This window comes from Camarhynchus parvulus, chromosome 6, assembly GCF_901933205.1.
Source record: "Camarhynchus parvulus chromosome 6, STF_HiC, whole genome shotgun sequence".
NCBI classification, from domain to species: domain Eukaryota; kingdom Metazoa; phylum Chordata; class Aves; order Passeriformes; family Thraupidae; genus Camarhynchus; species Camarhynchus parvulus.
In genome coordinates, this window is record NC_044576.1 from 19847194 (window position 1) to 19874867 (window position 27674).

At 46.8% G+C, this 27674-nt stretch overlaps 1 protein-coding gene across 1 annotated transcript; it reads right to left on the minus strand.

The window, feature by feature from the left end:
• Positions 1–13693: 13693 nt before the first annotated feature.
• HHEX (hematopoietically expressed homeobox) lies at positions 13694–18916 on the minus strand. The gene is given in 5 exon segments (XM_030950685.1): positions 13694–14916; positions 16488–16538; positions 16765–16943; positions 18539–18743; positions 18746–18916. Coding segments are annotated over 5 exon segments (840 nt in total). The 3' UTR covers positions 13694–14682.
• Between the last annotated feature and the right edge of the window lie 8758 nt (positions 18917–27674).

Below are 27674 nucleotides of genomic sequence, written 5' to 3' on the forward strand. Positions count from 1 at the left end.
CTAGATTATCACACAACAGCAAGAAACAAGGCTGAAAATGGGCTCTAAAACGTGGTGCAATAAAGAGTGCACAACCTCTGCTGTGTGACCCTGGGCAAGCCTGTGCCTTTTTGCTCCCTTTCCGCTGAGTAAATAGATGCCAGAGGGGCAGCTCTCTGTGTACCAAGCTCACATGTGAAAGCTGCTGAGACAGTGAGATCACAGAGACCTTTGCTTTGGTGTCATCATCCTGGAAAGACAGAAGTACTGAATCAAAGGCATCAGGTCTTTCATGTGAATAAAGTGCTGATCCCACAAGCTCTGAGGCCTCTGCTGACTGGCACTGCTGAGCACAGAAGAGCTGCCTTTCCACCAGGTCAGCAAACAAAAGGTGCTGTTCCAGTGGTCCCAGAGGCTGATGCCACCTCTGCAGGTTCCCATGAGAATGTCAATCTCCACGCTAGCACAAGTGCTGACCTCAACCCACCACACAGATAGCTTTGTCTTGATGAGGACCCAGAAACATGTGTTATATTAGAGAATTTGTAGCTCCAGTTGTTGGGCCTGGGGCATGGGAGGAAAGCAGCTACATGGGCTTCTCAAACATCTATCATGTGAGTTGGTGTTGATAGAAGGGAAGATCTTTATGTCACTTTTAGCTACACAGATGACTCCATTTCCTAGCTGGAGGATGACTCCTGGCCCCCAGAGCATCTCTGCCCCTCCTCCTAGGCCCTGCAGGAAGGACAGGCTCTCTGAGAGCCCCCAAATGCTGCCACAGCATCCAGCAAAGGCAGAGCCACTGCGCCCCTGGGGACAGCGCCGAGGGCGGAAGGGTGAGCCCAGGGAAGGAAGGAGTGGGTGGACTGCAAGTATGCACAAATATGCATGACTCTCCTCCCACCTTCTAGTGGGTCTCACTGGAGAAATTGTTTTAATTTCCCATCTTCTGCCCTCCCCAAAGCAGAGGGATTAACTAAAGCCCTGCGGCCCAAATTGCCACTGGTGGCAAGGGAGAATTGTTGTACCCTTGGGCTGGTCATGGCTGAACTACCAGCAAGGACAGGACTGGCCAGGAACAGACATAAGTGGCGCCTGAATTTCTTGAAACAGGTTGTGTCCTCAGATTTCAGACATCTCCACAGAGTATAAGCTGTCAGTGCTGAAACTATTTTTCCTTCTGTTTTGGTGGGGGGAAAATTAATTCATGCCCATACATTGAAAAGCACTGTTTTCAACATCCTGAGTAGCTGACTTCACATACTTTCCTTACCAAAATCCATCCACCAAAGGTAAATGATCATTTAAATCATGCAGATGCTGGCATTGGTTTCAATGGGATCAATCAGAAAAAAAGGGAAAGAAAATGGGCAGGATGAGTTGTACTCTTTACAAATCAGCAACTTGACTGTCCTTGCACTTCTGGAGACAGGGCAAAGTTCAGGCTTGACCTGAAATTCTGCAATTCATTTTATTTAGATAATTGTAAAAATATGCCAGTCTTCCTAAACAGACACACGTATCCTATTTCTCATAATATTACTACACTGGACACAGAGGCTGTTGTGCAACTCACTCACTAATTATCCAAGAGGGCTTCAGCCAGTCCTGCAGGAAGCCATTCCCTGCCAGTGCAGGTGAGGGACCAAGAACTGCTTGTTTGAGTAGCTCTTCTTGCTGGTGTCACACTTGTCTTTTTATTATTATTTTACTGATTTTGATAGAACTAGTAAAGATCTAATTCTGTGAGCAGAGCCTGATGAAATGGAACATAGCAGGGGAGAGACAGAACTCCCTGTCTCATTTTTAACTCCTCAGGCTGTCCCAGCTGTGCCAGCAGTGCTGCAGCCCACACAGCATCCACTTCTAAACCCATGAATGATGGAGGTGGATTAGAAATAAGTATTAAATAGTTCTGCTGCATTTATAACGAGATATTCCAAATGCAGGTCTTTTGAGCACAAGGTACCTGGCACTGGCATATCCACATTATATGTAAGAGCTGGGGAGCAGGGTAATATGTTGTCCATTGTGACAGCCCTGCCTGGGTAAAGGCACACACCTGGAGGGGGTTTTAGAGCTAGATAATTCTCTGGAATCATCTTGCCTGGTCAGCAGGGATCATATAATTTGGTCCATTTCAGTTTTGCCATTTTTTGTGGAAAACCTTTTTTCTCACTACCACTACAAAAAGGGAATTTTTTAAAATGTCCAAGCAAGGGGAAAAAAGGTCCTATGAAGAAGAAACTAAAAATAAGAGAAGAAATGGAAATCCAGTGGTAGTTTTAAATCCAGTTTCAGCTACCTTGACAGAAAGAATGCAGTATTTAGATAGTTTTTGGCCACCTAGTCAATTTAAGCTATTTTTGTACCATTAAAACCTGATCTATAGTCTAGAACTTATCTACTGTAATAGAGCCAAATGAACTTTAGAGATCAACCTGTTATAAAATTATCAAAACCAAAGGTTTTAGGCAAAAGACAGCAGATCCCTCTCCACAGCAGCACAAGTGCTACAAGAGGCAGCTGTAATGGCATAAATGGACATTTTATCAGCTTTCTGTCAGGGACTGACAAAATCATGTCAAATGAGGCATTAAAGCTCTAGTTTTGAAAAGTGTGATAAATGCCAGCCAATCTACTGACATAATATATTGTGAGTCAAATATTTAGTTTTGCATTAAATCTAAATCCAACATTAGAGCATTTCCTCTTGATTAAAAAGGATAAAATGTAGATGTTACTTTATGCTTCAGTTCCCACATGTAATTAATGCTCAACACTCAGAGCTCTTTCTTACATTATAGATGTGTTAGTAAACATGTCAAGGAAAGAGGGGAGGCACAAAGGAAACAAGTGCAAAATCTATATGCTTAATTCATATTCGTCCATTTGCAGTGGCTAATATGTTATTGCAGAGCCTATTTGCAGACACTTGCCCTGCCAGTGAGCAGCTAACTTCCCTGATTGCTTGTATAAACAGTCTTCCAGATCAGGAGACAGACGTTGTAAGGGAGTTCATAGCTAATTTAATTTTAGTGTCATTAGGAATTAAAAGCAGGGCATCAATAGATTCACAATAAATATTGGCTAGGCAATGTAAGCATTGCATGGTGTGACTATTAAAAGCCTTAGTATTTGTGAGTGATCACATGGAAAGGTTTTTGAGAAAGTTTATCATCTTGAGAATGAGATGTACCAAGTTAGAGAAAAGATTACTGCTGAGATATGATGAAACATTTCAGTGTTTTTGTATCATATATTACTGATCTTAGTGGACAAGGGAAAATTCTCCTTTTAAACATACATATAGGCTAGTTAATGACCTACTCATATCTAGAAACAAAATGAGACAAATCCTCATGAATCACTGAAATATCTTTATTCATTATACATTATATTCCCAGCATTATGCTTCAGCTGATTCTTGGAAGACAGAAATTTGAGAAATACGCTTTATAAACAAGTACTATGACCTCAGACTCTTGTAGTTTCAGGAAACACTGCACTGTAATTGCTCCTTTTCTAGAGAATATGTTTTAGAGAACTTAAATGCAATCCAGCGCTGTATAAGCTAGCATGAGCTCAAGTCAACTGAAAAACAAATGAAAAACGCAAAATAAGTAAACACCTGCCAGCTTCATTTTAGGAAATAGGTCAATTTGTTTGTTAGGGAAAAGGTCTCTCTAGGCTTGCTAAGTTTGACATATAAACCAGCACTCCTTGCTAATTTTGACACATAAATCAGCATTAAGTGCAACCTGCAGGATTTGGTATAGTTCATGCTACCAGAAAAATAGTTCTTCCTACTCTGAGGAACATGGAAAAATCACTGAAAATAAGAACAGAATAAAAATAAATAAACAAACACATAAACACAACAACAACAACAACAAAATACAAATTAAGAAGACCTTAAAAGGTGGACTTCAGGATTAAGTACTCATTATATTCAAGAAAAATTATACCTTGATTCTTCTATTTTACTTCAAAAATAGAAATTAATGAATTATTAAATGGATGGCTGTATATCAATCTTCAGGGTGCAGGTTACAAGATATTGAGCACCTAAGAAGCTGCATGAACTTTATTGCCAGTCAAACACTTCAAAAGTTGTTTACCAAGAGTAACAAGGCAGCCTCTGCCAGTGCACAGGTCTGCAAGGGGGAGGAGAAGGCACCTGTACAGAAGTGATACCCTCATACAATTCACCCTTTTGGTGGGTAGATGTTTTTATTCAGTTTCCTCATTTTCTTATCTCAAAACCACAAAGACCCTAAGCAGAACCATAGCTCAGAACAGTTCTGCAAATATTTGGGCCCAGGCACTTTCCTCAGCTGGCTCCTGTAACTTCTCGCTGCAGGATTTCCTGGAGCACAGGGCTCTGCTCACAGGAAACCTTCCAGGCTCTCCTTTCCACCAGGATGGCTTTTCTGGCCCACTCACCAAGTAGGAAGTCAACCCACTGTTGATATCAGCTATCACCAGGAATTACCTTTGAATCAGTGCTTTAAATGGTTCAATTGTTCCTGTAAAATGTCACAGCCAAATTTGCTATAATTCCAAAAACTGCAGTGGTAAACCAAGTTACACAGGCTCTACCCCGTCCAAAAATGAGTTTGTGCTACTTTAACCTGAGAAAGATTGCAGGACCATTTTGGACAGACTGGTTGATCACAATAACACAGGCACAACAAACTTCTCTGGCTTGACAATATAAGTGAGTCTTGGAAGAGCTCTACACAGCTTCTACTCTTTCTGCACAATTCCACAGTCAATAAACAACAGTGCAGGGCCAAAACCTCCCCCTCCCCAAACCCTAAAAAGTCAATACCCCAAAAATGGAAAACAAACCCAAACTCCAGACCCTGAGTAGTTTTGCTCTCTGAAAGACCTAAATTGATGTTGTTTTCTTAAAAATCAGGTTTTGTCCTTTTCATGCCCACTGTCTTGTGTTACAATGAAAAATACTTTCTGGCACCTACCTAATATTAAGGAAGACTCCATGTGAATGTCCTCAAATTTGGGTTGATCTCATAATTTATATCACTGCCTTGTGCAGAATGTAATTGCCAATTTACATGACATCAAAATGCGACACTAGCAGTTTTATTTGCCTTGCACTTTGCACTTCAATTCAAGCACTGAGGATGGAAACTTCAAGCAATAATAGGTAATTATAGGAAGATAATTATAATTCCCAAGAAGTTTCCCAAGGAGGCATGTGCTCTAAGATTGGGGAACTGGTACATTTCCTTGTCAGCACTGTGTGCTTTTGTCCCCTTTACATATTTTGACAATCTCCAAAGAGATTTTAAGTGGCACATGGACTGGCACGGAACCAGAACCGGACGTCAGCAGAAATATCCCCAAAAACTGGGAAATCTTGGTGCTACAGAATTTCTTCTAAATTATTTCTCTACTACTACTATGTGTCATTAACCCTTTGTGAAGGGGGGAAAACACAATCCAGGCCTTCCTTCTTTCTCATTTTGGGACTTGTTCATAACCTCGTTACATCTTTGCACTGGGAGAAAAACGTGTCAAGCTCCTTTCTGAGAGTTCATCAAGTTCATGTGACTGAAGTCACATTGCTTGCAGGAATGAAGAAATTCATCCCAGATTCCTTCTGCATGGAAACCAGCTGTCTTTCTGTGAACTGATTTAACAACCAAATGAAGTACACTAGGACAGAACCCTCGGCACACAGGTTTTGGGAAAGGCTTTCTACATTACTGCATGAACATTGACTGATCACTTACGTTTTCTGGGACGGGTGTCCTGCAAAATGAAAATGTGTTAACCTGAAAGAATGTCTTCCTATGAAGTTTGGAAATACAAAAATGCCACTGATTGCTAGCAGTGCCCATGTCAGTGCTGTGCACACTGACAAGCAGAATCCAGGAGGTGCTCTGCCAAGTCCTCTATCAGCAACTTCCAAAGTAACAAGGAGAGGCCCAGGATGAGCTATCCTTGCTGCTCTGGAGTCCTCCTTGTGCTGCCAGGCTGGCATCTCCAGCATTTTCACAGCATGGGGCTTCTTCCTCCACAGGGATGCCAAATGCTGTCTTAGTTTATATTTATTCTTAGTACAACCTCTGTTACGTGACAGGCACTGAAAAAATTTCTTACATATATTTTAAACAGCTTTAATATTAAAAAATCATTATTTTCTACTTGTATTTTCCACCCTGTTGATAAGCTTTGAATAGAAGAAACCTCAAAATATTTAGAAGTTTAAGGATCATTTCAGCAAACATAAAAACATATTTCATATCTTTCTTTGCCCTTACATACCTGGTGCATGGTAGTAGTTCAAAATCTCTCACATGGAGAAAGCTTATTCAGATGCTAAAAATACCACATGTTTACACTTGTAAATCACCATTAGCAAATGATTTTCCTAATGCTTTAGACAATATAGTAGCAAAGTGCAGCTGCTTCAGCCAGAATGGTATTTTAGTGATTTTTAAGAACTTAATGAGATCAGGTAATTGACTAGTGAAGCTAAAAATTTTACCTTCAATTAAACAATCAACAGTTCAGTACATCAACATAATCATCTTTGCCCCTCCACCTCTCTGTTATTAAATCAATACGTGGGTAGCAGTTGTCTAAGAAACCACTTCCTCTGTGTTTCTAAACCAGTGTTCAGGACCCATTTTAAAGCATTTATTCAATCTGTCTGGTGTAATTTGCAAATAATGGAAAGTATGTAGTAATGCAGATTCCGTAATCAACTAAGAAAAAATAAGGCCTTAATCCATTTGTTATTTAATGGCATTATTTATCTTACATTTGTTCTGGTGCACCACCAAATAATACTTTACATACATTTTTAAGTATCATCATGTGTGCCTCACTTGCCAGTGCTAGATTATTCCTCACATATATAGGAAATAAGATTGTACAGGTTGCATTAGTGAATTCTGTAATTGATAGCTCAGGAGACAGTCACGAGGCAAAAATATCATCGTGGAAAAAAACCCAAAAAATAACAGAAAATAATTTTGCCAGGAAACCCCTTCCAAGGGTGATATAACAACACAGCAATCTCATTTTGGAGTGGTGATGATGAATCAATATAAACCACCCTCCCCAACCACAACTGTGCATGTAAGATGTTTATTACTTCAAGCACAGGGGATTTCTGCTGCCTTGCAAAAGACTCTGAAGCATCCTACCACACAGGACTTCCAGAGGAGTTCTGGTGTCATGTCATCCACAGGCCTCTGTGGCATAATTCTCTTCCCTAGAAAAACCTGCACATTTGTTTCCACGTGCAGGTAGCATTCCTTTTGCTACAGCAAAAGTATCAGGTGAAAGTGAAAAAGGGAGAAAAAAACTGTACTTTTCCGTGTAAGTTTTTAAATTAAGACATAAATATATTTTCAAGTATACTGATATTCACCATCTGCACTTTCTGTGAGTATACCCTGACCGCCCAGACACACCCAAAGGCTGTGGGGTAGGGGCAGCTGGAGGAGCAAACCAGCACCAAGCATGAACAATATTCATTGTGAGAGTAACACAGGCAGAAAATGGGTGTCTTTTATTCAGTTATTGCAGTGTCAGCATTCTCTTCCCCTACCACAGTATGGGAAGTGGTGAACAGCACAAAGACTATGCGCATACATTTCTGACTGAGATTTTCAAGAGCAACTAGTGATCTGATGGGGTCCAGTCCTCCCCAAAACAGAGTTACCATAAAGAGAAATGATTTTGGGGAAGTGCTGTACATCTCCTGCCTGTTAACAGAGGTGAGTTCAGGTAGCAGAGACAGCCAAGAGCTGCCACCTTTGCTGCTGCCATTGTTGCTTTTATTCCACTGAATCAAATTAGGATGCGTCACTTGGAGTAAAATGCTCCTGAAGTTGCAGGGGGTATTGCACCAAGGAGACAATATTATACCACGTGCATTAGTGGTGACCAAGCCAATGTCTGCGTGAGCCTCCAGGGCCAAAGTCACAGAGAAGGGTTTAGCTCTGCAGGGCAGACCTGATCCATCTCCTAGGGATTGTACTCACCACTAGTTTATCCCAAAATCTTACTTAAATGGAAAACTTCAGTCTGGTCCCTGACAGACTGTCAGATCAGTCTCTGCCCTTTACCCAAAACAATAATTTTCCATTATCTGACAAACTTCAGAATAAATTTTTGGTTTTCTCCACTGCCTACATCAGTATGCCATGGGGCTGCAGAGCTACTGTCCCATCCCATCATTTTTGCCTCTGAGCCCCTGAAGTCTCTACTACTACAGCTCAACTCCCCTGGCTGTTCTCACCCTGACTTATACAGCCCCGTGTTTGTTTTCAGCCAACAGAGCAACTCATTCGCAGTTCCTGCCCACATCTAGCTGGTGCTGACATGCTCAGAGATAAATTTAATCTGGTGCCTTACTGCCATGGAGCCCAGAACCAACCAACAAAACGCCCTCATGAGCCAAACTTGCCCTGAAGTGCTGGTGGGGCTGCAACACCCATCAGCCAAAATGAACCAAATTAGTGCAGAGCTGTTCCTTAAAGGGTTATTGTCTCCAAACTCCTCACAGCAGCTTGGGCTAGTTCCATGGTATGTTTGGGAAGAACTTTCAGGATAAGTCCCTGGAACATTATCTCAGCCACTGGTCCATTCTTTTGCAGAACTGGGTCCTTCTATACTTTAGGACTACAGCAGCTCTCTCTGACTGACTTTGTGTGCTAGATTAGGTTTTTGGCTGTGTAAGAGGGTTCCTTATTACACAGAGAAGGAAGTGGAAGAACTGATGTGTATAAAATAAAGTTACTTCTTCCCCTTTTAACCTGTGATTTTTATCCTGATAGCTGCAGTAAGTCGTTGAGATACAATTGCAGGGTAGTGGGCAGTCCTGACTCATCCTAAAACGGCTCTACCCTCATGTGGGTGTACTCCAGGACAAGAACTCTCAGTATGTCTAGACTAGGATAAAAGCTGTGTTTTTAAAGGTACTGGCTAACAAGGTTTGACTACCATGATTTGAAACCTTGCATAGACAGGACAAGTCAAATGCTAAAAGGTGTTTAAAAGTGCTTGCTAAGTCATTCTAAAAATACAACTTTGATACTTGTCTAGACAATGACAGAATACTCCTTACAATGGCATGCCCACTGCACCACCGAAGGAGTATAATAGCATAGGAAAGGATCAGCAAGAATTTTCTCCACATAGGTCTTCAAAGCAATGGCACAGATTAAAGTGCAGGGAAACCCTGAAGGGTCTGTCTAGACAACAAGAGAAAAAGGACCCTTTTTTCCAGTAGATTTAGTTCAGTTTTCAAAAGCAAGACCTACTAAGTCTACTGATATAATCTGCCAGGTTTTAGCAGGTCATATTCTGGGCTCCTTGCTGACTGCAACTCAGCCTGCTAAAATCATGTTAAAAGTTTTGAGGTCTATGTGTCTGTCAGATGGGATTTTTAGTCCTTAAATAACCTTGATTGAATTAGGCCCCCTTAGCACCTTCCCTAAGGCTGATGAGATGGAAGCTCATTTTTTATGTCCATTCAATCTTTTAGCCCAAATAATTTGCCTAAATTGTACAACAAATGTGAAGTACAGTTTGTCTTTAGTGTCAGTATTTCCAGCTGACTGTGAGCACCAATTAATTTCCTACAGGCCACCACAGCAATTCGTTTTGACTTTGACTTTGTTTTCACCAAAATGTACTCAGACAAAACCCTTGAAAAATCTGCTCCTTTGATCAACTACTTGAAAATGCTTGCACACATACCCACTCTAACAATTGTCTTGTAAAAAGTCAGCAGATAAATTCTTAGTCATTAATACATATCCTTACACTGGTTTGCTCCGACCAGTGAAAAAATCAGAACATCTCTTTCCCAGAATTGTGCTAGTATCTTTGACATCTTGAACAATACTTTCAGGAAAGAAAAAAAATAAGAACAAAAAATGAAAAAGTCACTGTGACAATTCTAAACAAGCATAAGCACAGCCTCTCAGACTGTTTAATATCAGGCTCTGTTCTGCTATGTAAAAAAAAACCTCCAAAACGACAACAAATCAAAACAAACAGGAACAAAACCAAATAAACAAACAAAAGCCCCAACAAACCCAAACAAACCTATTAGTTCTATTTATTATTAAGGCTTAATGACATAGGTAGGTATCAATTTGATAGGAAGAAGGATCTACCTCTCAATTAGTCCCATTAGAGATTATTTCTTTATGACATGGGTGGGTATCTAACATTCAGGGGGAAATTCACTAGTCACCAACTCAATTGAAAGACTCCAGCAAACAATAATTTGCTGTTATAACTCGAAGTGACCAAAGTAACACAGTCTGGATGTGCTTGAGACTCCCGGGGTTTAGTAGTCATTTGTCAATAGCTCTCAGACAATGGAGATGTGAAACGGAGCCACTTAAGTTAACATGATAAGGCTTTTACACGATTGTGTAAAGCTTTTCTGGCCTTGACATGCACCATCTGAAATATTTTAGAAATACACATTGATTTCCTGTTTTGGATAAATAAGGAATAAGCAAACCTCCTGTGCTCAGGAGGCCTGGAGTCAGTCCATGATTCAAAATAAGACAGAGACTCAACTGTCAGCAAAGGCTTTTTGGTAAGCTGTTGTCACCTGGACAAAGTCCTTACTAAGCCCAAACCACTGCTAAACGTTAATGAGAAGTTGATCTGAATCAGATCAGCGGCTCTGACCGGCTGCTCATGATTCTTTCAGGTTTACAGCTCTGTCTTGGTACTTTCTCATGTGCTAAAATAAAGTCTTCAAAAACGAACATTTTGCAAATATATATATATACATATATATATATACACACATACATAGCTAAAAGACGATAATACCCACGCACAGATTTTATTGTTTTTGTTTTCTTTTTTTGGTCCTCTGAGGAGACATTTAATAGCAGATGTCTTCCAGGCCTAATACCATTTCTTGTCATCCACTAAACTGAGTGGATGGATAAAACTCCTTTTATCCGATATGACCAGAGGAAGGTCCTTTTCAGCGAAAGCAAACAATTAGCAGCCCTGAGTTATTATTTCCTATTATTGTGCAATAGAAGAGGCTCTGGACATTTCAGCGTGAAGGATTAAAGTGACCTGCTTTGCAAACATCGCGTATCCGCCTTTCTCCTCTCCCGCCCCGCGGCAGCACGGGCGGCGGGCGCGAACGCGCAGCCCCACGCGATGTCCCGGCCGCGGGACGGGCTCGGCTGTCCCGCCCGTGGGCCACCTGCGGGGCCGGGGCGGCTCGGCCGTGCCCCGGCTGCCCCGGGCCGGGCCTGCGGGACGGGACGAGCCCGCCCGGCGGCGGCGCCTGCGCGCATCCGCGCTGCGCTCCCGCGGGCCCGGGGACCGCGCTGCGCACCGAGTCAAAGTACACAGCGGCCCGGTCGATAGCCTATTAGGCTAGAAACAGTTCTGCATATCAAAGGCCGACGAACCTAATGACTAAAAATATAAGTACCTGACCCGGAGGATTAATCACACACTGTCAAGCTGAAATTGGTGCAATTCTTCCAATCATTAACGTTTTGCTTACAAAAATGTGGTTTTCTGTTTGTTTTTCTGCTAAATGATAACCATTTTCAAGTTGAATCGGCTGATAAAAAAGTCGAAAACAAGACGGGAGTTGTGCTGGAAAGGTCATGCGTGCCAGCTCGGCATGGAATAGCCAACGGGCAAACAAACAGGACAGAGCGGGGTGGCACGGAAGGGGCTCGAAGGTTTTCCCGAACGGTGTAAAGTGCTTTGGCTGTTTTTCTCCTGCCAAAGAGAAGAGACTGCCCGTGGAAGGACACTCGTCCGCCCCACCGTGGTCATCCCCACGTCGGTCTCCCCCGCGTGGAAACGAGCTGGGGAAATTAGGGGCAGCCGCTGGGGGATTACCTCTGAGCAGCAGCTCGGCCGGCCCCGCCGGTGTGTTTTACCTCCCTGAGCCCCCTCCCCGGATGGGCGGGTGAGCAAGGACATATCGACTGCCCACCCTGGGTTACAGCGCTGTTTGTCACTTGTCGCGACACCCTGGAAATCCACATCCCGGGCCAGGCGGCTGCAGACGGCGCATCTGCGCTCCGCGCCTGCAGGGAGCCGCCAAATCTCCGCCACGGCGGGGAAAGCGCCTGGGTTGGCTTCCCGGGACCCCATTACATCTCCCGGGACGCGACCCCGCGCAGTTCCTCGGGCAGAGCCCCCGCCCCGCCCACCGCACCGGGGCCGGCTGGCTCCCGGCTTGTCCCGGCCGGGAACGCCGGCATCAGCCCCGTGGAAATGCGGCTTGCCCGGCGCCCACTCCCACGGGCCGCCACCGGCCGCCCGCCCGTCACGGCCGCCCTGTTCCACGCGTGTTCCCATCCCCACGCGAAAGCACAGCCGTAACACGAAGTCCCATTGAAGAGGTGACTCCAGTTTCGTGTACCTTGATATCGGTCGGGACAGATAAACAGATAAAGAAAAACAGACGCGGACGGCGTCTTCCCGAGCGCTCCCTGCTCTGCTCCGGCCCTCACAACCTCACCATCCTCCCCCCGCCGCAGCTCCCGCGACTCACGGTGGGCTGTCCCCGTCCCCGTCCCCGTCGGGACCCGCGCTGAGGCCCGGGACGGCAACCCGAGTGAAGGAAAGCCGAGGGATGGAGAAGGGATCTCCTCCTCAGCTCAGCCCCGCTGTGAGCTGTCTGCGCCCTCAGCGATTCCTCGCGTGGCGCTCACCGCGCTGGGGCTCGATCCCGGCGCAAAGGCGGAGAGGAGCCCCAGGGACGGCCCGGAGCGCCCCGGAGCTCCCTCCCTTTGTCACGGGCGGCGTTAAACCAGGGGCCGGTGCCCGCGCCCCCCGACCGGAGCAGCGCGGGGCCAGGGCCTGTGCCCGGCGTGCACGGGCAGGGGGCACAGAACCTCCCGATCACCTCGTCTTTCCGGGCCCCGTTCATGAGCGCGGTTTTCGAACAAACCAAAGTTAAAGCCACTCATTCAGAAAACTCAGCTGATGTTTCTGAAAGAATTAACTCACTTAGAAGCTACAGCTTGTCTGGTCTAAAGGCCATCTGCCCTTGCCAGTTACAATAGTCACTTGTTGCTATCTAAAAGCATTTCTTGGCGCTAAAAGCCTCTGTGACACTTGGCCGGGTGTAAATCCCTGTCCCCTGGGCACTCACCGTGGCACCTGCAGGGGCTGAATACCCACGCGGGTGCCCACCCAGGATGCCCGCTCCCAGGAGCAGCTCTCAGCCCGGGTTTCGTGCTCCTTCCCCGAGTCATTTCGGAGAAAGGCCGATGAATAACCATTGTTGACTCAGGTGGGTCAGCGTCTGCCCTGGCTGGGGTCGATGCCCGGCCCCGAGCAAACCCTGCTGGCCCCGCTCCTCCTCCAGCCCGCACCCCTCTCCAGCCCACCGAGGTCGGGGCAACTCGGGGGTAAACACCCACGCTTTCAGCCTGTGCTTGCCAGCCAGGTTTTCCTCCTCCTGCCACAGAGCCCGTTCCCATGTGGGCACAGTCACAGGCAAAACCGAAACGTGGGGTGGGAGGCTGAAATACAGCAAAAAAATACAGCAGAGAACCCACACGAGACTCCTGCAACTAAGGGTGCCCAGAAAGCTGTGGGATGGCTGATGGCTGGCACAGTACTGAGGGAAAAGGCGTTTACAACATGCCTGGCAGAGGAGAGGTTTTGGGTCTTCTCCTGCCAGTAACTGGACAGCCAGAGTGGCGAGTGTTGCAGAGTTTAGGTTTATTTCACAGATATGTCCATCAAAAATTAAATACCAGGTTTTGCCTTTTTTTTTAAACACTGAACAAATATGTACAAAATATGAACAATGTGAGGTATAAAACCACAAGACTTTTAAAGAAAACTAGTATGTACAGAAGCAGATACTTGTATGATAGGCATTATCTTCCCATGGCTGTGTGCTTCACTTATGCCCGGCAGCTCATGCCAGTTTCTGTCCTGCAGCAGGGCCCTATCACTCCCCACATTTTCTTCTCAAATATGAAATCCATAAAAAACAGTGCTAGAGATTTTGAAGGAGAAAAATATTTTTTTTTCTGCAAATGGAACCATCCAAACTGTGAGACAAAATTCTTGAAAATCTGAGAAGGTACATTTCATCTCACACAAGAAGAAAAAGGAATCTGTCTGACAACTCTATCTGACGAACGAAGGATGTCTCAGTAGAGAGCACATAAAAGGGTGTGAGTATAAGGCACTTCTCGGGATGGTCAAATCCCTCCCTATTTCACAGAACATGTTTCTCTGCTTACAAAGGGCGTTTAAATTAATCTATTTAAAGTACGTTTGTTTACACATATAAAGGGCTTAGTCCTGCAATCCATACTCACTTCCACACTAGTTAGAGTTTTGCCTGATCACCGACAGCAGCTGATTCAGACCCTCTCCACCACCATGAGTAAGGACAGGGTGCAGGATAATATTCCAGTTAGAACATTGATTATTGTACAAACATATCTTACAAGTAATTAAATACAAACCATGGTCCTTTAACCAAATTAGAGATGCCAAAACTGAACTGTTTGCAGAAAATACATCTTTCTTTCTCTGCTTGTTATAAAATTAGTCTATTTGGTGATGCTTTTTTCTTTCAATGTAACCGTGAAAGCTTTCTCCTGTAGCACAGTATTCTTTCAAACCAGCCCCTGGTAAAGTGCAAGCCGAGTTAGGTCCGCTCTCTGCATGGGACTGTTAGTGGGCAGCAGTGTAATAGCCTTTATCGCCTTCAATGTCCACTTCTTGATCAGAGTCATCAGAGACCTCTGAGTCCAGGTCCTCCTGTGAGGCTGGTGAGGGGGTGTACTGTGAGCCATCCAGAGAGACCTCCTTACCCTTCTGCTCAGGGCTCTGGCAGCTCTCCGGCCTTTGGTCACTGTGACTGTCAGCACCTTCTACTTCTTCTTTTTTGGTGGCCTGGGGGTTCTCCTGCAATGAAAGAAGCCTGCTTGGTACAGAACTAGAGGCCACAGAAATGGGAGGCCCGGGAATTCCAGCTGTGCTGTGTGGGAAAACCACCTTGCAGAAAAAGGCAGGTGTCCTCTCTGGGCCTCCTACCTATAAACCTGGCCGAGTGGGACAGGGCCGGGCGAGGGCTCTGATCGCACTCCCTCACAGCCACAGGGGCTGCTGCTGTGAATAGGGCTCCTTGGCGATGGTTATCACAGCCACTTCAAAAGAGTCAGGAGCTGCTGGAGCCCAGGAACCTCTGAACTTTTGTCTTTAGCAAAGCAAATGTTTATTATGAGTCTACAAACACCGACACACAGCTTCCTCCTGCCCTGATCTTTCTTTAATTACACCCGATAAGTAGCAAGAGGAGGGAGGCTGAATCCATCAGTGGTCCAAAAGCAAATGGAAAAAAAATTACTAATTAAGCTAAAACTCAACATTAAAACACTCACCACTCAAACCAAAACCCTGTTTGTGAAGCCAAGAGTAGCCCTGTGTTGGCACCTGTCTGGAGAGCCCAGTCCCCTAAGGGGGCATGAAATGCTACGTGAAAGGAAAAGCAGGCAGAGACACGTACCCATGATATAACTGTGCAGGCTTGGAGAAATGGATGTGACTGAATGAAAAGGAGGAAATGACTTAAAATAGCCGAGATCCCAAGCGAGCTCTCTGGACACTGTGGCATGGGCTGGGCCCTACGCAGCCTCTTGCCAGAATAATAGGACTTTATTAAAAAATCACCTGAAGATTGAGTTAAACTCAGGCGAGGGTCACAGAACAGACTCATGTAGAGCACCATACCGTGATTAGTTTACTTTTCTTTTTGCTTTTATATTAAAGGCAGATTTGCCAGTAAAATGTGTGCATCCATGTCACACTTGCTGAAGCCAGACTCAGGCCAAAATGCTGGAATTTTTCAAAAATATTTGAGCCAAGGGACCTCAGTTTTGCTGAGTCCCTATGTGCCATAAAAACCCCTAAATAATTATCTGCTTGAGCATGATTTCTAAGGGAAGGGAAACTGCTTTAAGTTCTTAGGCTAATGCATTGTAACTGCTTGTGAAAGGAAGGTAAAAACTACTCAATTTTCCATGTGGCTCCTCAAAACAAACACGGTGTTTGTACCTGCCTTCTCCCGACATTAGCAAAATACATCAACTTGTGTTTATTAAGAGAGGGTATTTTAAAACACTAGTTAATATTCTCCAAAAAAACTGCCTAAGTAATTTACTGACAATTACTTATCTTCTCCACGTTAATTGGCTAAACAACATATGGGTTTACAAAACAATTACCGTGGAGTTTTAATAGGTGGTGTGTGAAAGACGGGCATAATTGATATAGGAACTGCATTAGAAGCTTTTAACGTTAGTGCTGCCTGAACGAGCCCTCATGGATTCCAGCATGACTATTTGTCTTTTTAATCAAGGTGAAGAGGTTAAACAGCCTTTCAGATGACTTCTGCATACAACCTGGAATAGGCGAGCACGGCATAAGATAAGACAATTAAAATACTTATTTCTATAGAAACAGAAACATCTACGTACCTGCTTTAGACGCCTCCATTTGGCTCTGCGATTCTGAAACCACGTTTTGACCTGAGCAACGACAATGAGAAAAGGTGCAGGGTAGTCTTGGAGCCAGCTAGCACCCAGAGCCTTTCCCAAGCCGCAAGCAAAAAGCAAGAACCTGCCAAAAACCCCTTCCCCGCCGACCCTGAGCCGGCCAGGTCCCCGGGAGCGATGCAGCGCCAGCAGCTGCACGGCGGGGCCTGGAGCGAAGGGGAAGGGGGTGCGGTTCCCCGGGGCGGGGGCACGGCCTCACCTGCCTCTCGCTGAGCTGCAGCATCTTGGCCAGACGCTTCCTCTCCGGCGGGGAGAGGTATTTCTGCGTCTCGAACTTCTTCTCCAACTCGATGGTCTGGTCGTTGGAGAAGCGGACCTGGCCCCCCTTCCTCTTGTGCAGCGGCCGCTGGATGAAGGGGCTCCACAGCAGCGGCTTCCCTACAAAGAGAGGCACAGCGCCGAGGGTCACCAGCCGGCCGCGGACACGCGGGACTGGGGAGCCCCTGCCCAGCCCCAGGCCTGGTAGTGCGCCGGGTCCAGGGCTCGCTAATTTCCTTCGCCTGATTTTATTTCTCTCAGTTCCTACTCTGATCTTTCCCCTCTCTGATTTTTTCCCCTCCGCCAAACGGAGACACCAGTTAAAGTCACTTTACGGGCTTTGGCAACATTTCCGTCAATGTGTTTCCTGTTGGTCTATCTCGCAAAGAAAGAGACCAAAAAAAAAAAAAAAGACCTTTGCTTCCTTCTGCTCTTTTACTGCGATGCCCTAAAGAAACCGTCTCCCTTTCACTGAGCCAGTGCCCGAGTCCCTGTGGAGAGCGGTGACATCGCTGGGCAGGGGTGACGCGCCAGCAGGAGGGCACTGGGCTTCTAGGAAGAAGAGCCCGCTTGTCCCCCACCCTCGGCTGGGGCTTTGCCCGCCAGGGGCCGCGGGGTGCCCGACAGGCTCAGCCGGGCCCGGGTGAGGGGCGAGGCGGTGCAGGCAGCGACACGCCGGGGAACCGGCCCCGCTGCGGAGCCGCAGCCGCGTCTCGGGGCAGGAGGCTCCGGCCAGTGCTACTGAGTCACGCTGTTTGTCTTACTGCCTGCACCCTTTGCAATTTGCTGCATTGTTTTTCGAGATTTTGCTTGCGTCAGGCTTTAGTAATTCTTGTGCAAAACAGACTCAAAAAATAGGAAGCAACTGGTTATTTTAGCTGTCATAAAGTCACATCCCACACAGAGGAAATGAACAATATCAGAAAAACGGATCCCGGCTATCAGAAGTCGAGTGTTTCCTGAATTTGTCTGTATTGAGGATGTCGATAAAGTAATCAGCAATGTGCACGACTCCCGGGGAAGAGCCTGCTTCAGGCGGCCAGGAAAACACTTAACAGCTTCTGAAACCAGATTTACTCCTATCGAGAGCTCAAGGTTTCCTGTATGAACGGAAAGGGTCAGCCTCTTTCACTGCACAAATGTGGTGAGTCAGGTCCAGTTTTGCAATCACTAAGAACAAGTGCTGCAGCCCGGGCATGGGGCTCAGCCCCCGCAGAGGGGTCGCTTCCCGGCCAAAGGCGCAAAGTAACCACCGGGACCCCCGACCCGGCCCGGCCCGGCCCGAGCCGACCCGCAGAGGAACCTCGGGGGCCCCAGCGAGTGGAGCCGGCCTCCCGACTGCTTTTCAAGTCATCCGCAGGAAAGACTGAGATCTGCCATGCGATCTCCAAGCACAATTAAAACTCCCCACCAAAACCACACGCGACATTACTAAGGACACTCTCACAGTCACTTGGTTTAAAGGAAAACAAATCTGAGTCACGGCGGCCGCGCACTGTGGTCTCGCTGACAGACCCGGAGCATGGCACGTCTCTAATTTACTGTAAATCAGACGGGGGCCGGAGGGAGCCGGGGGAACACAGAGAAGCGGCGGGCGGGCGGGAAAGGGGACCGCTTTCGGGCACTTCCCATTTACCCCTGCCCCGACGGCGGGATGGGGACGGGACGAGATCTGCGCCGGAGCCGGGGAGGGCGGAGGGGGGCACATGGCTTACCCAGGGGGTCCTGCCGGATCAGGGCGTGCGCGTAGTCGCCGACGGCGCGAGGAAAGGAGTAGAGGGGCCCGGCGTAGGCGCCAGTGCCATAGGTGGCGGCGAGGTGATGGGAGAAGGCCGGGTGGACGGGGGTCGGTTCGTAGATGGGGGTCCGGTACGGGGACACCAGGCTGGTGAAGGAGGAGTTGGGCGACGGCAGCGTCGGCGGCGGCGGGGCGGGCAGGGAGTGGGGGCCGGGGCGGCGGCGGGGCCGCGGCCCAGGATGTCCTCGATGTAGAAGGGCGTGGGGTGCGCGGGCTGGAGCAGCGGCGTGGGCGCGTACAGTGGGACGCCGACGCCCAGGGCCGCCGGCGCCGCGCCCGGAGGCTGGTACTGCATGGCGCGGTCGCCGCCCGCGCACCCCCGCGCCCCCGGCCGCCCCTGCGGAAAGCCGGCCCCGACCGCGGCGGCTGGGTGCTGGCACCGCCGCCGCGGGTTTCTCTGGGCTCGGGTTACCCTTCGATAGGTTTCTATTGGCGCGGGGCGGAGCCCGCGTGGTCTCTGTCCCCTTCCTGCCACGGCGCCGTCTGGCCAATGAGCCCGGCCAGGGAAGGGGGAAACCACCCCCCGCCGGCAAACACTCCCCCGCCTCCAGGAGCGAACTCCCCGCGGCGCCAATCAACCACCGCCGGGGCAGCCCGGGCCAGCGGGGCGCGATCTGTCGCCCGCTGGGCCCCGACGGCACAGAGGCCCTGTCTCCTCCCGCAGCGGTTCTCGCTCCTCTGCCGGCGCAGGGCGCAGCGTCAGCGGTGCTCGGGTTTCCCCGTGGGGGTGCGCGCTGACCCCTGCAGCGTGGCCCAGGCGCGGACCGAGGCAGGAGGCACGAAGCGGACGGGCACCCCCCGCCCGGCCCGGGCACCTCTCTCTTGGAAGAGTCCGCGCTGGCGCTCCGCCTGACTGCGTGCGCCGGGAACGAGTGGGGGCAGTGCGTGGGCGGCGGGCGGCACAGGCTCCGGCCCCGTGCCCGGGACAGAGCCGAGAGCCCGGAAGTGGCGCCGCGCTGCTCGCGTCCCGCCTGGCTCCGACGGCCGGCACCGGGCGGCAGACTGGGGGACGATGGGGCGGCCGGGCGCCGCGCGGGGCTGGGGACCAGTGCCCGACAGCCCGGGCTGGGAAAGCGGCATGACGGCCCGAGCAGCGCCACCTGGGCTCCATCGATTCGATTTCTAAGATCCCGCCGGGTGATTCCCCCTGCCCCGCAGCCCCTAGCGGGAGACGCGCGCTCCGTCCGGGCGTCTCCGCAGGGCCGCCCCTCGCTAGCACCGCTGTCCGCCAGACTTGGGCGAGGGGTGGTGGGAGGTGTGAGGAAGGGGCAGCGACCCCCGATCTGCCCGCGCCCCTCAAGCACCCGGGGCCTGGCCCCGACGGCAGCGGCTGGCGCGGCCGCTCCTTCTCCCGCTCCCTGCGAGCGGAGGCGGCAGGTGCAGCCTGCGTGTCCGCGGACCCCGCCGTGTCCCGTCTTCCTCACACGGCCCCGTGCTGACAGCGAGCACGGAAAGCTGTTAAGGAATAGCAGGTGCTGGTATAACCCTGCCTTTTTTTTTTCTTAAATAAAAAAGAAGAAAAAAAAAGGTCTACGGTTCAAACCCACGAAGATCTTAACAGCAGGCTCAGAGCAAGACGAAAGGGTGTTGGTGAAATGAAAAACAAAAAAATATATTTTTTAATAATACAGAGAGGTTAGGTTTTCTTTTTTTTACATTGTTAACAAATGCCAAAACTCACCTTTAAAGCGTGGTCTTGTGTCTTGTAAATATCAGGTACACGTAAAGCGAGCTGACAGTTTTGATTATTTTTTCTCTGTGTTCAGTCTCCCAGGCATTGCTCTTTCCAAGGGGTTTAGTTAATGTTTTCATCTGGAAGTGTTGGATTTGCAGCTTGATTTACTTAATAAATGTACAGTAAAGCGATGACCCGTTGCCCTCTGGAATAACGACGTGCATGATATGAGGCAGCAGAATGGAGGGCCCCCACAATATTTTACAAGCTGTCGATTCCAAATCTTGAGAACAAGTTTATGCGAAAAGAAAAAAAAATGTTTTGCTGTATTATTGGAAAACAAATAAATAGAGGAAGAGATTACCCTTTTCTGACTTTTATACAAGCAATAGGCCTTGTTAAAAGGAAGTTTTAATGACACAGTTATTACATTCCACTACCACTGCATAATCCCTAACAAGAAAAATGAAGCACTTAATTTTGCAGTTCTACAGAACCGCCCCTTTCAAATTCAATTGTTAGACCTCAGCCTTCCTCTTTCCACGGGTTGGAGACTATTAAATCCGCATTCATGAAATGTCACATTTATTGAACTACATAATTTTTTAATATCACTAGTGCAGGTTTTATAGTTGATTTTATTGTTTTTATGGCCATTCGGGGCTCTAAAACCCGGATTTTTTCAATGTTCTCCTTATAATTTTTTTCACACAGTCAGAACTAATAAAATAGAACAGTTGTGACTTTTTAATGCAAGGGGTCTCGGAGTTTCAATATTTTCACTCTGCTGGATACTAAAACCAATAAAAATACATGAGATTTTAATTATTTTCTGGATTAAATAAACCTTTTCCCTTTTCGCTTGGAACATACATTTGGTTTGTAGTTTCTGTTGTGAAGAAGACAATGCAACATCAGACAAAATACTTTATTACCAATATTGTTGCAATGAATACAGTTTTGACCGGATTTTACAGTCTAACGGGCATTTAAAGAAAGGTGCTGTAGATCGGGGCAACCAAGACAGTGCTTGAGTATTTCTATTATTTCTTCTCCAGGTTCCCTCTGGAAAGCTTTCCAATTTATCTGGAAAACCCTGAGGGGGGGGAAGTGGGGGGGATGGAGAGAGAAGCCTTGGGAGAGAGAGAAAATATACGCCTTTCTCGATTGAAAGAGGAATGCTTTCACATTAATTTTCTTGGTATGCACTTGAAACACCACCAAGTTTTCCTGCTAATCTGGGGATTTCTGAAGGGCGGCGGGGCGGGATGCGTGCATCCCCGCACTGGCACGGTCTCAGCCCGGGGAATCGGCTGGAGAACTCATTATTTCGTGTAATAACTTCGGGGCCCTGTCTTCCCCTTCACTTTCCGTGAAATCACCCGCCTTCGAGGAGTCCTGAGCTCAAGGAAAAAAATAATAATAAAAACCAAGGCCCCCACTTGCTGCAGGAGGCGCCGCTGCCAGCCCCGACGGTGGAGCCGGGCGGGACCGGGGCTGCGCCGCTGCCGCGCGGGCGCGCTCCTCGCGGGGCGATGGAAGGAGCGGCTCCGGCCGGAGGCAGCCGGCCACAATGTGCCCTCCTGTGTCCCCTCAGGCCGGGGGCTGGCGGGGAGGGCTCGGACGGGCTGCCTGGGGTGCCGGCTGCCACCAGCCGCCCCACTGGGAGTGATGTTACCCCGCTGGTCTCGCAGGACGGTGCGCCCGGGACTGCGCTGCAAGCCCGGCCCAGCCTCGCCCATCGGCTGCTTTGAGCCCGTTTCCCTGCCCTTCCAGCCCTTGTCCTGCGTGGAGCCCCGGGCAGCTTTCCCCAAGGCCGGCGCTTCACAGGTGCCTCGATGGGGGAAGCCTTTGCCGGAGGAAGCGGCACCGCGGTCTCCGCTGGGGCTCTGGAGCCTCCCGCCGGCCGCCGCCGTGCCGGTGCTGCGGGGAGCCGGCAGGGCCCGGTGCCGCTCGGCGGCCCGGCTGCGGGTGGTCGGATCGCCCTCGGCCCCAGCCCCGGGGCGGGGCCGCAGCGCCGCTTTAATTTAGCGTTTATGTGTCACCGTGTTCGTGAGCGGCTTTTACGGGGCGGCGGTAACGCGAAACACCTGGACGGCGGCACCGCGGGCGCGCACGGCGGGGGCGGGCGCTGGGCTGTCCTCAGGCCGCTGCGTTAAAATAAAATAAGAATAATTTAAAATATCAACACCACGATCCCCCACCACTGTCAGAAAATCAGGAAATGAAACCTTCCAAAACCAGCGACACGGGCCAGGCGGTATTTCTACCGCACCCATGATTATCTCTGATAAACGCCCCGATAAACAGAATATTCCTGATTCCTGGAGTGGTTATATCGGGCAATACATAAAACGGTCAGCAATTTATGGGTGAATGCGTCTGGAATCACAGAACACTTTCCTTTGCCTCACAGATTGTTGTCGCTGACATGTAACCAGCCGGTTTCTGCTCTCCAAAGCGGGATTTTCACCCACAATCGCACCCTCTGTGGCACTACAGGCTTCGGAATAGTTACATCAGAGAAGGATCATTCCTAGCTGCAATGGCTGCATTTGGCTGTACATAATTAGTGAGCAAATCAGCAAAATTTCATCTTTTTAACAGCTAGAGCAGGCTACCGGCAGTGTCATTCCCTAATGCTACAGGGCACTTAACAAGAGGATCCAGCCCACAGCCATTCCACCCCTTCCCATTATTGAAAATATTTCAAGACCCTTCCAAGAGAGGTGAGGCCACAGCCTTGGACACCTTCCAAGGAGGAAATAGGAGGGAGTTCACCTCTCTGATTTTCCTAGCATCATGGAAGCCAGACTGCTCCAGACAGAGGCACTGCACGTTGCAGGGTGATGTCAGTAGGTGCTGCCTTCTTCCAGATAACTCATCTGTTAGATATTCACTTCTTACAACTTCCTCCTCACCATCATGATTTGATTTAATAAATGAGTTACAACTGTAATAAACATTAAGGCAAGTTAGTCTTAAAGCCATTTATTATGTATAGCAGAACAAGACAAATCTTGGTCTAAAATGGGGTGGATGACATATAAATTGTTTTTCTAGGCAGAGCTAGCAGGAGTGTATCAGTTTTTGTTCTACATCACTATGATTTCGCCAAATTTAAATCATCCAAGTGAAAAAAAATCTGTTCTGAGGGAGTCTCCATCATGCTGAGTACATTTAAGGTTTCAGCAAAATCAGTTCAGCTGTTTCTGAGCACTGGGTTAGAGGAAAGCAGATTTTCCCAACCCCCCCCCCGGCATTTAGACATCTTTGCTTTGCCCTGACAACCTGCAGAGCCCCATCACAGGGAAAACTTCCAGAGATGAAAGTAACTGGCAAAAAGTCGGCCGGGGGTTGTCTCTTCAGTCCCTCCTTTGCTCTTTTACTTGGGATTGTGGTTTAGAGTTGGGCAAAATAAAGACTCCAGATCTCTGCAGAGAGACATAGGCACCTCAGGAATGTTTAAGCAATTCATTAATGTTAAATTAATATTTGTGGGTATGAGAGATGTGCTGCCACCAGCAAGGGCGTTTTTCACATATGCTGTCACAGGCTCTGATGAAAAAAAAAAAAAAAAAAAAAAAAGCAAGCTGCAGAAAAGCTTTAATGGTGCTTTTGAGTCTTGTCAAGGATTTCCAAGGCAGCACATGCCAGACCCTCGGGGGAACATATTGTTAAGGTGCTTCCATTTCCTGTAGCCCCCAATATCATTAATATCTCTTCTGGGATACCTTGACTTGCAAAGTGGAATATGCAACATTTATAGCTCTGTGGTAAAAGGAAGAAACACATGGCCCCACATTATAAACATAGTTAATTCCACTTTCTTTCTGGACTGGGCTGTCTTGGTGATTATTGTGACACAGTATCTCTAAACCAGTTTAATTCAGCTGAAATGTGATACAATTCACCAGAACTTTTTTTCTGAATTGCAAAGAAGCATCATATTAAACTACATAAATTGTAATACTTTTTGAAATGCACTTTTCTAACCCTTCCTTGGTCTGAAAACTTTCTTATCTGACCATTATGAGAATGTGGTGAACAGTGCTATGAAAAACAAAGCAATATATTGTTCCTTATAGGCTCATATTTCCTATATATCTGCCACCAAAAACATGAGCTATTCTGGATCCTGCCTATAAGTGCGACTGAAAGCTGCTTGTTTAATTATATTTATTTGGGGTGATGGCAACAGTAACATGTTAAAACTTCTCTATATTTTTATGTGTTGGCTACACACATAAAGATTACGCCCAAAACCATATATAATTCCCAGGGGCTAGATTGCCTCTCACATCTTGCACAATCATTTACGTAAGTGCAAACTGAATCTAAAATGCTGCTAACACAGACTGCTGGCTACTGTACACCCACTCTGTGTTGATATAATTTACTGTAACAAGACACCAGACAATGGAGAATCTGCCTAAACTACAGTGATGACAAAACTCTTTTTTTTTTTTTAACAGAGCAATCAGAACACAAATATTTTATGTTTCAAAGAGGACTTGTGCAGCAAGATTTTTCACGGTAACAGTTCCAATGAGTCCAAAGTACACACAGCTAAATTTGATGTCAGTAGGAATTAGGTATGAATAGGGGGTGTTACTTAGTTATTTTTGTTAATGTTTTCCAGAGCTTACACATTCACTCTACATTTTTTAGGAAACTTTATCATTTTGGCATCATAAAATCAATCCCTAGATAGGTTTGTTCTATATGGAGCGGACCCACACATGCAGTTGCTGTTAATAGTCAAATACAGAAGCTTACAATAACCACCTAGCTAACTATTAATGCCTGTTTAACAGTAGGGTTAGAAGGATGGATCTGAAATCTGTCCTCATCTGAAAAATTGATTGTTAGACTCTCAGGGGCACAAACACTTCAAAAGGCTTCATTTTCATAGGTAGAAGCCAAAATACTTGGGTGGAATTGGCTCTAGAAAGCTGGAGAAATTACCTTAGAGACAAATTCAGAACTTGTGCAGTGGATTTGGAGCCCATTGGAGCTGATGATTTTCATAGGCGAATCATTTATTTTTCATAACAGACTGAGAGAATCTGCCTCGATGGTGGCACATGGAAATATCCCATTAAGTACAATATTAAATAGCAGAAAGTTAAGAAAGAATAATTTTTCCCTAAGGCAGATGTATCCCCTTCTTTCTCCTGTCCCTGAGGTCTCCCTGTAAGAGAAACTGCTTAGCCCAGAATGAACTGACAAAACACAGCAGCATCAGTCACAGACAGCAGCCAGCCTCGAGTCTCTGAGTCCAGAGACCTCATCATTTCAATTACACTCTTAGTTCACACAAGAGGTGTCAGGAGAGTTAGACAACACAACTTCCACTTATTATACTACTTCTCATAAAAGCAAAGAAAAAATAAGTTATGCTAGACATGAAAATAAATATGCCAGTATAAAATCTGTATATATCTAAAATCTGTATTCAAAACATTACAGTACCTTCCAAATACTTTAAACATTGGACTTGACTAACTTTTTGGAAGAGCTGCTCTTTCTTAATCCTAGCTTAGTTTGTCCATCTCATAAATTTACCTCATCTCATTACTGGGGTTGGAAGATGTAGGTGTAGACATAGAAGTTTTTAGTGTTGAGTAGAATCTAAGCCATAGCCCTGATGTTCTCTTGAAGTCAAACCATGACACCAGAGTCAAACCTGATAGAGATGCTAATTGAAATCTTGATCTCTAACCATAGTCTGTTTATTTACTTTAAAACTTTACAGCAAAACTAATATGAAAATATGTAAATAGGTGTCTGAATAGTATCCTCAGCGGACACACAGGTGACACACAGCTGCTGGGAAGAGGCAGCTGGACTTCAATCCAGAGCTTGGTGCTACATCTTCAAAGAGGGACAGCTTGTACCTGTGAAGCTCAGCTGCTGCACAGTAATTCAGAGGCAGATCTACAGTCCACACTTCTGCACCTGACTCTGCTGGAGCAGACACATGCAGGAAATGCCTGGAGAAGGATCTGGGGATCCCCTTCCCGAGCCCTGTCAGTGAATCCTCACCATTCCACAGCATGTGCGCTTCCAAGGTCTCCAAGGCAGCCACAGACAGTGCAGGTTGTGGGGGTCATTCACACAAAGAGCAATGAGAAATGTTGTGCATATGGGTCACATGCCAATCCACACAGTTCTTCACATGTCAAGGTACGGCCAAAGATATAATCTGTACAAAAATGGGCTTTTAAAAATCTGTTCAGACTCACAGAACATTTGGAGAGGAGATGCAGAAAGCAGACTGCTCACCAGGACAGACTTCAGAGATCCTGTAGTTAGTGGGAGAGACCTACTAATTACAGGAGCATAATTGACCAAAATTATTCCTTGTATAATATTATCAACATGTACTAGAAATTAACTGGACAAATATCTTCATTTAGGAGAACAGGTTCCACACTGCTCTCTGTGTAGCTGGGTGTTTTGATAATCTTTTGGAAATCTGTACATTTTTCAGTGATTTTCTTTAGAAGGTAGCACAAATTAAAGTTTTAGGATTAATTAACATGATATAACCAATTAAAACTGAAGGTAGATGTAGCTCACGTCTGTCCTTGGAAGAATATCCACCAGTGTGGGAGGAACAATGTGAACCCTTTCTGACTTTTGCCATTATGTTATCTTCCAAGATTTGTTCTTGAAGAAAAGAGATCTTCAGTCTCAGATGTATTGGCCATAAATAAAGGCAGGTTTAATTGCACTGTGATTACAGAATCAAGTCAGAGTACTCCACTTTTGAATATAATTAAGCAATTTAATATTAAAATATGTCTAAATTAAGTCCTCTTTATCATTTAATTTCTGTGGCTTGCCAAGCTGTTTTTCTATTGTTTTTGTCTCTTTCACATTATGTTACATTTCCTCTCAGGACTGAATCTATTGGTAGACATGACATTGCTCTTATGCAGCCTTCATAGCACCCATCTGACACCTGTAAAATATTAAACTGTAAGAATGTGTGTTAAAGTCAGTTAGCCAGGATAAGTGTGTTCTACAGATAAATGGGTTTGTTTGGGAGAGAGCAGCACAGCCTCTGTCTGTATCACTGAAGGGTAAATTCCTAAAGAGTCAGGATGCTGTAGATAACCATTAAATCACAGAAAGCAGCAGAAGGAAGTCATGTCACCCGCTGTGCACACTCCCCAAGCCCTGCTGCAGTTGAAACTGTTGCAATACAATGCACTTTCAATATTTCCTCTTGCATTTTCTACAGTTTTCTTCCTATTTAGTTCACATATGGGCTTTGAATACTTAAGTCTCACTGTCTGGGGGTTTCATGATGTGAATAGTTTCTTAGGGAGTATCAATAAAGCCCAAACAGGATTAGTTTTTCCATGTC